The 12072-nt window shown below is 38.9% G+C and overlaps 1 protein-coding gene across 1 annotated transcript; it reads right to left on the reverse strand.

Annotated features, from left to right (window-relative positions):
- Positions 1 to 249: 249 nt before the first annotated feature.
- On the reverse strand, positions 250 to 11356 carry meltf (melanotransferrin). The gene is made up of 16 exons (XM_063890460.1): positions 11249 to 11356; positions 10714 to 10868; positions 10061 to 10160; positions 9072 to 9257; positions 8829 to 8985; positions 8081 to 8148; positions 7779 to 7963; positions 7282 to 7447; positions 6985 to 7127; positions 6305 to 6401; positions 6017 to 6211; positions 4038 to 4191; positions 3547 to 3614; positions 3276 to 3460; positions 2371 to 2563; positions 250 to 2185 (listed from the first exon to the last, which is right to left on the reverse strand). The coding sequence occupies exons 1-16, from the start codon at positions 11295 to 11297 to the stop codon at positions 2118 to 2120; spliced, it is 2169 nt and encodes a 722-aa protein (XP_063746530.1). The 5' UTR covers positions 11298 to 11356; the 3' UTR covers positions 250 to 2117.
- Positions 11357 to 12072: the final 716 nt, after the last annotated feature.

Consider the following 12072-nt stretch of genomic DNA (forward strand, 5'->3'; position numbering starts at 1 on the left):
TCAAATAAATAGTCGGCAGATCAATTGATTATGAAAACAACTATTAGTTGCAGCTCTACTCTGAATTCTTTAAAACAAAAACAATGCAAACTTTACTGCTGATTGTGTCTAGTGGTTTTAAAAAAGGTCCATCTAAATTCCAAATTCACCAACCCTCTTTCACATGTCAATACAATTTTGTAGGCCGCTCAAATGCCTATTACAAAAAATAACATTTTAATAAGAGACTCAGATAATGGCTCAACTACATGCATTTAACATAGTTTAATTACATTTGAACAAGCACAGAAAACAGCTCATTTAGGCAGTTTTATGTATCAATACTTGTGCAGACTCACTGGTCTGGCAACTAAATATTAGTCACATGTTACATAATTTCACATAGAAATAAATCTCTATCAGGAGGAAGAGAATGCATTAGTTTCTGACAGCATGAGTCAGCACATATACACTGATATGGCATCTGAACATCATATAAAAATAAATCTCTTAACATAGGAAAATACACATCTTATCATTTAAAAACAGGAAACAGCATTTGCAGCAGGAAGTACAGTAGATATGATGTGAGCAGCACAGTTTGAGTTAACACATTCCTGGAGTGAGTTCTTTGGGTTAGAGTACATGAGAGTAGATTTTAGTCTAACATAAACATCTGCTTTCTTTTAGCTATTATATAAATTGGACACAAACTGGATTACTTAATATATCAAGCCTAATCCCTTTTAAACCAAAAGGAGGTCAATGTTTCCAAGTCAAACACAAATGCAATTAAAATACTTTTTTAACTGAAAAAAGTGAAAGTCACATTAACATATTATTATAATTAACACAAACTCCTCTTTGACTTAAACCATCCAAACACATCTCATTCACTCTCAACACAAACCACAGGATGTTTCTTTATGTTATCCCCAAATCTGATGGAGCCCACTCCATGTGTTTCGAAATGTGGTAATTAAATGCTTACAAATCGTGAGCAATGGCTGTAAGTCTAAGCTTATGGTGACTATCTGCTGCTGAAGCAGTTTCCATTTATGATCAAAAATAATATGATTCAAGCCAGAGTAATATATTCAACTTGATTTTAGGTGTTTGAGGAGAATACATGAAGTAAACAGCCTATGGATGAACACTCAGCCACTCATCATCACACTATTCCCAGCACAGCTCCGTGTTGAGGCAACACTAGTGCATATTCACTGATATGGCATTAGCTTATAACAGTGACACAGCCTACACTAAGGAAAGGCTGTGTTAGTTAGTAGTACTCACACAGCAAGTGGCAGCAGAAGGGAACAGCAATCTGACTTCTATATTTACATAAAGTCTTTTAAAAATACAGTTTTAAAGGTTCAATAGGGCAAAAAGCTAAGCTAAAGCTAGGCTTAGCTAATCAACTGTAGCTCCAAACTGGTAGAGCATCTAGAATTGGAAAAAATGTTAATAAGTCCAGAATGCAATACTTGTATTTAAAAGTAAGTAAGTAATATAAGTGATCCAAATGTTATTAAGAACTCATGTAAAAGTTTAACATCAGATTTTCTGTTCTTTGTAAAATTAGCTTCAGAGAGACGGAAATGAGCAACCCACTAAAGAAATGTAACAGGTGGGAGCATACACGCTGATATGGCAGCCCACCTTCAGTAAACACAGTGGCAGCAGCACATGTCTCATCATGTCTGATTCACACAGGCTGAAAGTCCTTTGGGAACTAAACTCTTATCTGCCACAATAACACGAGGGAATGTGCTTCTATCCAACACCAGCACCATTTAAATCCAAAGGCAGTTCCAACATGACTCTCTCATATATAAAAAAAAAAAAAAAAACACAACTAGTAAGAAATGATGCAATTTGTAGGATCAAAACATAGTTGCAAGGATAGTAAGGTCTCGGAAAAAGCAGGACAAACTTGACCAGACTAAGGCTATTGTTGGCAAGTTACGATCTGATCATTTCTCTTAGAAACTTAAGAGAAAATGGACAAAATAATCAGGCATGGAGAGGGGGAAGACATGGGAAGGGAAAAAGGAGTGTAAAGTGGTAATATATGAGAAATAGAGAAAAGAAGTGATGAAAGTGAGTAGGAGACGTTAATGGACGCCTTCACCCCATTATATCCAGAGGTGGGTCAGCATGAAGCTGAACAGAGCCATCAGCAGCAGCAAAACAGAGGACTTCACTGTAAGTAGAGGAAAACAATGAAATATTATCCACACATACTATTTTGTTTAATCTGTAAATTGGAAACAGCCAGGCTAACTGGTCCTCCCTGTTTCCCGTTTTTTTTTTTAACATGAAAAGAAAGACCAAATCCCTCTGATTTACATTGGATCGTGTGGAGTGAATTGTTTTGTTGGTTTTTACCTGCACTGGACGAGTTACACTCCATGTCAACCAGGGTGTCCATGTAGCCCTGGCCCAGCCACTCCTGGTAGGTCTTTCTGTCACCAACACCGACAAGGCTAACAGTGGAGTCTTTGAAGATGAGGTCTGTGCCACTGTAATCCTTCGAGTCAAACATCTTGAACTGAGTACCTGTATCACTACCAAAATATGTCTATAGGGAAACAGAAATGAAAAGGAACTAAATAAACATCACAGACACACTTTATTTCCTAAATTCCACTACCTGTTTCGGTGAAATCCTATGTGGATCAAGTGGACAATGTTATTTCAAAGTGTACACTTTGAAACTTCTAGTGTTCCAGTGTTTTTGTTTAATTTTATTTAAATACACGTTCCAAAGTGCTACGTGCATTTTTGTTAGAGTATTATCTTATGTAAAATACATACAAGTACGGAACGAAGGAATGTTTCGTATTCTAACAGGAATTATGCATAGTTTTTATTTCCCAAACTAGTTTCACATCATCATCAGTTCTTGACCTTTTCCTGAGAAAGTAAGTTATTCTAATGTTGTTGACAAATACACCAGCAACACATAGCTCAGTGCTACAAACACTTCTCACTATAAGATTACTAAACATTTAATGACCATTTTAACTAATCTATGTTGAATTTGTCTTTTGGATTAGATCATGCTTTCTGGCACCCAAATATTACGGTGCACCACCAACAATCCTGAATCTCATGTATGATAACCTGAATTTGGTCTCTGAAATCTGTAAGTCCTTTACGGTGGAGAATCACTAATATAATTATTGTTTCAGATATCTTTACTTTGTTGGCTTACACCCTCTGAATCAATCAGTACAGTGTTGCAGACTGTAGGCTGTATATATAAGTTACAGACAAATAAAAGCTTTTACCTGTGCGCGGTCAAGTAGTCCATAGATGGCGTGGATGTTGGTGTCGGGCCGTACCATTACAGCATGGGATGGGACCCTGGCCAGGTGGCAGTGTCTGTACTGTGTAACCTCGGCTTTAGTGTCCTGAGAACACAGCAGCTGGAAGTCTTTAGACAGGAGATCTACTGCCCACGTTTCACCATTACCTGAACAAACACGTAGAAAAATGATGTCCCCTAAAATTAAAAGACTCTTTCAAGAAAATGTTATTTCTTGAAATTCATTGTCTTACCATCAGTGTTTTGAAAGACAGTAGAATGTTTGACAAAAGCCACATCTCCAGCTCCTTTCGCAAGACACCTGAATAGACAGATAGACAGACACATGCAGTATGGGGCAAAATCTCAATCAACTTTTATATTAAAGCAATAGAGTTGCTAATTAGAGAAGATTTTAGAGATGACCTCTTTTCTTAAAGTCTTTTTCCCCAGAAAAATGAACATGAATTCAATCATCTGTATAAAAAATGAGGTTAAAGTACATTTTAACTCCAACGGTGCTTTTCAGCAAGGAACATCCAATCATATAGCTTAAAAGCCAATGATTACAGCAGTACCGGAGTCATTTTGGATCCATTGAGCAGCTGTAGCGCAGTCATTCTGTCACAAATAGGTTATATATATGCACCTATGGTCAATAACGTTAATTATATTGTTGGGGATACAGGGAAAAATTGGAGTGAAAAACTACACTTTGATGCGGTGCAGGGGTTTGGGATGTTACCTGAAGGCACCGTCGTACCCGTCATACATGTCTTTTCCCTTTTCACATTTGTTATCTCCTGATTCGGTGCCGACACACAGATCACACAGATTGCTGGGTAAACCAGGCTGGTTTGCACCTGGTACGCAGCTTTTCTCAAAGAACCCTCCCACGGCTAGGCATAATGGGAAACATAAAAAAAATAATTAAAGTAAAAGAATGGAAGAAAAAGTCAGGGTTAATAGGTTTTATAACCAAATTTACCAAAATGCAAGACAACCTTTAAAGTGTCATTCCATTCTTTACATGACATTTGGTCTACTTTGGACCATTCAGCCTGATACAATAGTTTTATCATTTATAATGTGGCTCTCCTTTATGATGTAATCTTGGATTGGGTTTGTAAAACAAGAAAAGCCTAAAGGTGTGCATCATTGAGTATATCATCAAATATGTCAGACAAATGCAAAGTTGGCGGTGTGAGGGTTGAAATACCATGCATTGAGAATATACAGAGGAAGAAATAAGGATTTGATCCCCTGCCAATTTAGTTAGTTTATCCACTTACAAAGAAATGAACAGTCTGCCATTTTTATGGTAGGTTTAATTTGACAGTGACGGACAGAATCTAAAAATATTAAAAAAAACAGAAATTTACATTAAAAAAAAGATATAAATTGATTTGCATTTAATTGGGGGAAATAAGTATTTGATCCCCTTGCAACCAACAAGAATTCTGGCTCCCACGGACCGGTTAAATAAGTCCTTTCGCTTTAAGAAAGTACTCCTGATGTCAACTCGTTACCTGAATAAAAGACACCTGTCCACAGTTAATACATCAGATTACAACCTCTCCACCGAGGGCAAGACCATAGGCAGGTCTTGTGATCATGGTGGAACTAATGTCAAAGGACATCATGGACAAGATTGTAGACCAGCACAAGGCTGGCCTATGCTAAAAAAAAACACCAGCAAGCATCTTGGTGAGAAAGAGACAACTGGTTTGATTATTAGAAAATGGAAGAAGCACAAAATGACCATCAATCGCCCTCGGTCTGGGGCTCCACGATCTAAGATCTCGCCTCTTGGGGCATCAATGATCATGAACAAGGTGAGGGATCAGCCAAGAACTACACAGGAGGGACTTGTTAATTATCAGAAGGCAGCTGGGACCACAGTCACCAATAAAACTATCGGTAACACACTATGCAGTAATGGATTCAAATCCTGCAGCGTCCCTGCTCAAGAAGGCACATGTACTGAAGTCTGAAGTCTGCCAAAGAACCTCTGAATGATTCAGAGAAGGCTTATGAGAAGGTCATGTGGTCAGATGAGACCAAAATCAAGATCTTTGGCATCAATTTGACATGTTGTGTTTGAAGGAAGAGAAACAAGCATGGAGGTGGAAAACATGAAGCTTTGGGGGTGTTTCTCTGCTAAGAGCACAGGGAGATTCACCGCATCGAGGGGATGATGGAGGGGGACATGTATCGTGAAATATTGGCTGATAACCTCCTTCCCTCAGTGAGGACACTGAAAATGGGACCTGGATAGGTCTTCCAGTACGACAATGACCCAAAACATATGGCCAAGGCAACTAAGGAGTGGCTAAATAAGAAGCCCATTAAGGTGATGGAGGGGCCTAGCCAGTCTCCGGACCTCCATCCCATAGAAAATCTGTGGAGGGAGCTGAAGCTTCCAGTAGCCAAGCATCAGCCTCCAAACCTTAAGGATTTGGAAAGAATCTGCAGAGAGGAGAGGACCAAAATCCCTCCTGAGATGTGAGCAAACCTGAGTACCAACTACAAGAAGCATCTGACCTCTGTGCTGTCCAACAAGGCTTTCTCCACCAAGTACTAAGGCATGTTTTGCTTGAGGCCTTCTTTCCCAGTTGTGAAAACGACATGCATGTTTGTCTTCTGAGTTCAGACTTTGCTATCTCACACCGCTATTACACACAGGCACAGATTCACACAAACACACACTAACATCCCACTGACCTTGGGGTATCTGACAGTGCTGAGGTGCTATCAGGCCTCTCTCCATCAGCGTTGCTACGGGAACGTTCCAGCCAGCCGTGCGACCATATCCGGTGTGACAGGAGCGACGGCCACGCAGGTCGTCAAGGTTACGGATGTCAGAGCTACTCTTTTTCACCACTGCGACTGCATAGTACATGGCACCATCTCGGTCCTCTGGAGACAACACAAACAACAACATCTATCTCTGGCCTTTGTAACAAGAATGTGTGACGTTGCTTGTGTGAGTTTATGTGTTTGTGGTTTTACCTGTGTAGCTCTCGCCGGTAGCAGGGACCAATCCGTACTCTTTGCCTGCTGTGTAGATGTAACCTCCATCCAGAGTGACGGCATCAGCTTCATTGTTCTACATAATTATCAAAAGGAAGGGCAGAGATTGAGATGCCAGAACGGCTTATCACTGATGTGTTGGTAAGGGTATCAGCTGATAGCTAAGAAGACATTTTACGACATCAATGTTAAAGTTTAAATGTTTGTGGCGATGATGGGACAAATGTATGATTTTAGAAAGTACAAGTCTCAAGTCAAGCCTCAAAGTTTAGACCTACAGGTTTCAAGTCCAAGTCCTTCTAAACAAGTCGTAGGCAAAGGGTTAGTAAAATACATAAAAGAACACACTTGCGTCAAGGCTATATGGATGGTAATGCCCATCTGTAGGTTGTCCAATTTGGTCCTTAGAAGATCCCTACACTTTTCCTTAATCAAGAAGTTGTGGTATCATCTGTTGTCAGTGTACTGGTGTGCAGTGACAAATGCAGCTTTATCTCATGTCCTTACATAATGAGTCAAGTTCACATTTTTGGTAAATGGTATTTAAGGTATAGTTTTAGAGTTTTTCCACTGTAGAGCACAGATAGTGTGTTTTCATTTGAAGTAAAGAAATCCCTGTAGTTGTTCTTCAGCAACCGCCAGCTGGAATCATCTGTTACCTTGATTCTCTCCATGCAGTCAGTCACAGAGTCCCCGTAGACACATTTGATTTCTGGAGTCAGACTTTTGCTTTGGAAGGCCACGCTCATGTCAGCACATTTCTGCTGCTCACCACTGGACAACACACACCAACGCAGGACGCCTGGGATATTTGAATATAGATGGGTGGGTTGTAAAGGAAGACATACATATTAATTGATTGATAGGTAAGTTTCCCATTGAACTAGAAAGGGTTAAAATAGAAATAATGAATTCACAAACTTCATAGAAATTAGCTAGTGTCATTTTTGTTTCACCTTCAGGTTTACAGTCCATGGCTGTCAGAGCATTATAATAGAAGGGACCCATCCACTTCTTAGGGTCATCTGACTCGGCCCCAAGAAAACTGGTGGATGACTCAGAGAAGAGAAGATTTACTCCTCCGTAATCCTTAGATGAAAAAATACCGAACCCTGACTTTTCCTGCGGATGAGAAGTAGCACTCAATTAATCTCACACACAGAATTTCACAGTAATGAATGCTAATCTGACCCGTGTCTCAAAGTTAAATACTTTAAGATTTTCTTTAAAATAAATATCTCTTAATTCACTATCTATTATCGTAAGAGGTTACACAATGGTGACTGAACCTATTGCCCAATGGGGAAAGCCCTTTACATTGCAAACGGTTGGAAGATTTTCAAAAAGTGCTCTTAAAAAGTTATATCAATTGAAATGACTGCAAAAGAGAACCAAACAAGATCTTCAAGATTATAACTTTAAGATACTTCCAGTTATTTGTTTTTTGACGTACCAGTCCCTCCATCAGCATGTTGAACACCACAGAGGGAGTGATGTCAATGCCAACAACAATCCCACGAAATGGGACGCGGACCAGGTGGCATGTTTTCCATTGAGAGACAGGAGCTCTGGTGCCATCACGACACAACAGCTCATAGTCCGATGACAGCAGTTTGTTTCCCCATGAAGGAGTATTACCTGGTGAACAAAATAACTGGTTAGCTAACAGACGTGCTAATAAGCTAACAACAAAGCGGCTGTAAATGTAACAATTGCTGTGTTAATCTCTGATTGTACATCTAACCAAGAGGTTACCATCAGTGTTTTCAGCAACAGTTGTGTGTTTGATGAAGGCAACCTCTCCTGCATCTTCAGTCAGACACCTACAGAGATGAAACATAAAGGAGTTGAGGATTAAAGGTGCATCCTACCAGAATGTCACACCAGTTGCTTTGAAAGCGTCAGTGTTTCTTTCCTCAAATTCCTATCCTTTGCTTTATGGTCAGAAAAAGGAAGCCAACCACTCTACTATTGCCTTGCATGTGTTTGTAGCCATGCTAGCAGTGTTAATCTAGAGATGGTAATGTCTTTTGACTGGTCAGGCCTGCCACTTTGCTTCTGAATTACCAATTTCAATGACCACCACATGAGATTTGATGCCTAAAATCTTTTGTTCTCTGACTTTTCCTCTAGTGACGTCATTTTTAGCATGCTAACTTGACAAACTAAAACAGTAAACTTATTTTGTATTGACATGCTAAACATTATCAGACAATAAGATTTTTCTTTCAAATTGCTCTGTTAAGTGAAATGTTTTACATACATCTTAAAAGCATGTATATTTATTTTTTGCAACCAAAATGTTAAAATTTCTAGCAAACGACTGCATTTAAAAAAGGCCCTAAAACTAATTGTTTTTGTGGATCATTGTCAAAGTAGCTTTTTTATTTATATTTTGATATGTGCATTGTAATGTGTAAAATGTTATTATAGATAGGTCCTGGAAGTAATTTAGAAAAATATAAATACACAGTCCTGCACAACAGTAACTTCTGTGAGTTACCTGAAAGCTCCAGCGTAGCTGAAGTACAACTCTTTGTCGCTCATGTCACATTTGTTCAGTCCTTCACCATTTCCTTTGCATAGCTGACACAGAGACGCTGGATCACCTTCCTGGTTTGCTCCGGGGATACAGCTGGCATTGAAGAAATGTGCCACACCTGATGACACAAACACACAAACGTCTCTCCAGCTTCCTGTATGTATGCCTTTGCACAATTATTTATGTGTATTGTATGTTTCCTACCCTGTGGGATGTTGCAGCCCACTACAGACATGTAGCCCTGGTCTATGAGGTATCCTAAAGGCATATTCCAGCCGGCTGTTCGGCCCTTCCCTGTGTGACAGCTCCTTTTTCCCGCCAGGTTGTTGATGGTGATGCCAGAATTAGCTTTCTTTACCACAGCAACTGCATAGTAGTCGGCACCGGTACCTGAGGCAGCAACAGTGCAGGTTTCAAAACACATATCACAATAACTGAGTATTGCGATGTATTGCATGACATTTCTATTTTGAGATATAAGGTAGGGGATCAGGGCTGACTACCACTAAAGTGTTGTATCCCAGAGACAGGACAGTAGTTACGGTATAATCAGGTAACAGCTTTGATAACTTAGCCTGTATTAAGTTAGGTTAACCATAATAAATAACTGTTACACATGTGTGTCAATAAATGTTTTGCTTTCTTGCTATAAATATTCATAAAGACACTTTTATGTTTGTATAATATACACAAATCTACAGCTGGTTAGCTTAGCTTAGGACAAAAACTGGAAACATCTAGTCTGGCTCTGTCCAATAGATAGTTCAACAACTTCTCATTACACCAACAATCCTAGTTTTACACGTTTAACAAATGATTCAGTGTTATTATGTGATTTTAAGCTGTTCTTAAATGTGTATTATTTTCCATAAGGATGGACCCACTAGCTGTTTTCCACTGTTTCCAGTATTCAGGCTAGTTAATGGCCAACCGGCTCACCTTCACACTAAGGGGCTCATCTTCTCATCCTTTGGCAATAAAAAAACATTTTTCCCAAAATAGAAAACTATTCTTTTAAACATTAAATTAAAAAATAATTAAAAACTGAATTGGCTAACATATCTTTTATCACAGAGGACAAGAGATGTATCTCTAGTCAAATCATGTGTTACAACTGTATTTCTCTCTGAATCTCTGTCTCTAACCATCTAGCTGTGTTTGAGTTGCTTTTCAGATAAAATAAACATGCTAACCATCAAGTTTTGATTCACTGGCATCAATCTTAAAGGAGGCGGTTTTCCCCAATTTGTAGATGTCAGGGCTGGCCATGGACAAAGCATCTGCTTCTTTTTTCTGCAGTAACAGAGCAAGCAAAAAGATGAATAGTGTTATAAATATCAGGACATTTCCTCTATGTACTTAACAGCCCCAATAGTATAGATTGATAGGGACAGCTGATACCTTTGTAGAGCATTGTATAAAGACACAATACAAATTCTGTTATGGTTTTAAAACATCATGAGACTGGATTTCTTTACAATAAGAATAGAAAGTCTAGCTAAATCTAAATTTAGAGAGGGTTGACAAAGAAATGTTACACTTTTTAGATGAATACTAATCATGTATTTCCTTATGGCCTAGTCTACATAGGGAAATCATTATTCCAACATTAAGGTTTGTGTTTTTCTTAGTTTCTGATTACTACGAATTACTGTTGGCAGATCAGAAATCTTCCAGTTTGTGGTTGCCTTAAATGACCCAGTGTGACTCGAGCGGTCAGCTATAAAAACAATAATTGCAACTGTAAATGTAGTTCCAGCCTTGTTATCTGATGCCTGATTGTGTGTTCTACTTTTAAATAACCTTTTTACAAGTCTTGAATCATAAACATTAATAGGTGACAGACCTGTAGTTTCTGAACGCAGCCCTCAACTGTCACCCCCTTGACGCAGCTCAGGGATGGACGGATTGCGGCCTTAGCGAAGGCTTCCGACATGGCCGAACATTTTCTGTACTCTGCATCTGAGATGGTGCACCATCTGATGATGTCATGACCCAACACTGAGCGAGAAACACAGAGACATCATATTCTTATTCAACTTTTCCACCAAGTGAGTTATGAAAACATCCTGTCATCTCAAGTATCCAACGGCTGTGAAGATATTCTACCATTTCTAATGTACTTTATTTCAAACGGTTACAATATAAAGTGGAGGAATAATAAAAAAATAACTTTCAAATATTTGTTTCTAATGTTTCTATTCATTTAAAAAAAAATGGAAAGTATTTTTTCTTCTGAAATCTAAAATAATTTGAAGTGAAATGAAAAAATATGATAAACATGAAATATTGATGATAATATTGATCATTCTTTTCTTAAAACAAAAATGAATACTGTTAAATAACTGTGTCAACCTCTAAGAGCAAAAAAGATTTCTTACCAGTTTGTAGAATTAGCAGTAGAGCTGCCGCTGTCCTCCACATGGCCATGTCCTTGTTCTCTCTTGCTCTCCCTCTAAGGTAAATAACCTCTCTTCCCCTCTCCTCTGCTTTATAAGAGGAATCCTGAGTCAAAGTCCAGCTTCTATCTCCAAGACTCAGCATAAAGTCCTCGCACAAATCTCAAAAGAGGCTGTATATTTAGCGATTTACAACTCTACTTCTACAACATGTCAGTCAGGAGTCTAACAACTCTCAGCTTGAGTGTTTGAAGTTCAGTGCAGAGTTTGTGAAGCACCCCTCTGGTTTACCTGGCCTGACACGTGTCTGCTGCCACTGCCTGCATGGCTGCAGGCCAGAGTCCGCACAGAGAGGTCTTTTACAGGCAGCGGATCCTCCTCTGCTTTTCTCTGTGGGGCATTTCCACTGATGGGGAAAAGTAAATAAGTCATTCAGGTTAACACAGTGAGTCACTGACTCTCTACTCTGAGAGAAACAGCACAAGGAGAAAAGAGGCCTGTTTACCTTGTCTGACTTTTAAAAGTTTCTCCTATACATATTATGTACATGAAGTCAGTTTGCAGATACTTTAAACTGAGCCTCATTAATATGTTATAATAAAGAGAAATTCTACCCTAAATAAAACTGGTTATGTCCTGTTTAAAATAAGGAAAAGTAAAGTCAAGCTGATGTTCTGGTTTTGCGTGGGTGTTGTAGTAGGTGCTTCCTATTAAATGATTTTGTATGAGTCACGGTTAAAAGAAAAAGAGTGAGTGCTACTACAAACAGGAAAGATATTGGGGCATTGGGCTGTTAAATTCACTTT

Source organism: Eleginops maclovinus, chromosome 9 (assembly GCF_036324505.1).
Source record: "Eleginops maclovinus isolate JMC-PN-2008 ecotype Puerto Natales chromosome 9, JC_Emac_rtc_rv5, whole genome shotgun sequence".
Lineage (NCBI taxonomy): Eukaryota > Metazoa > Chordata > Actinopteri > Perciformes > Eleginopidae > Eleginops > Eleginops maclovinus.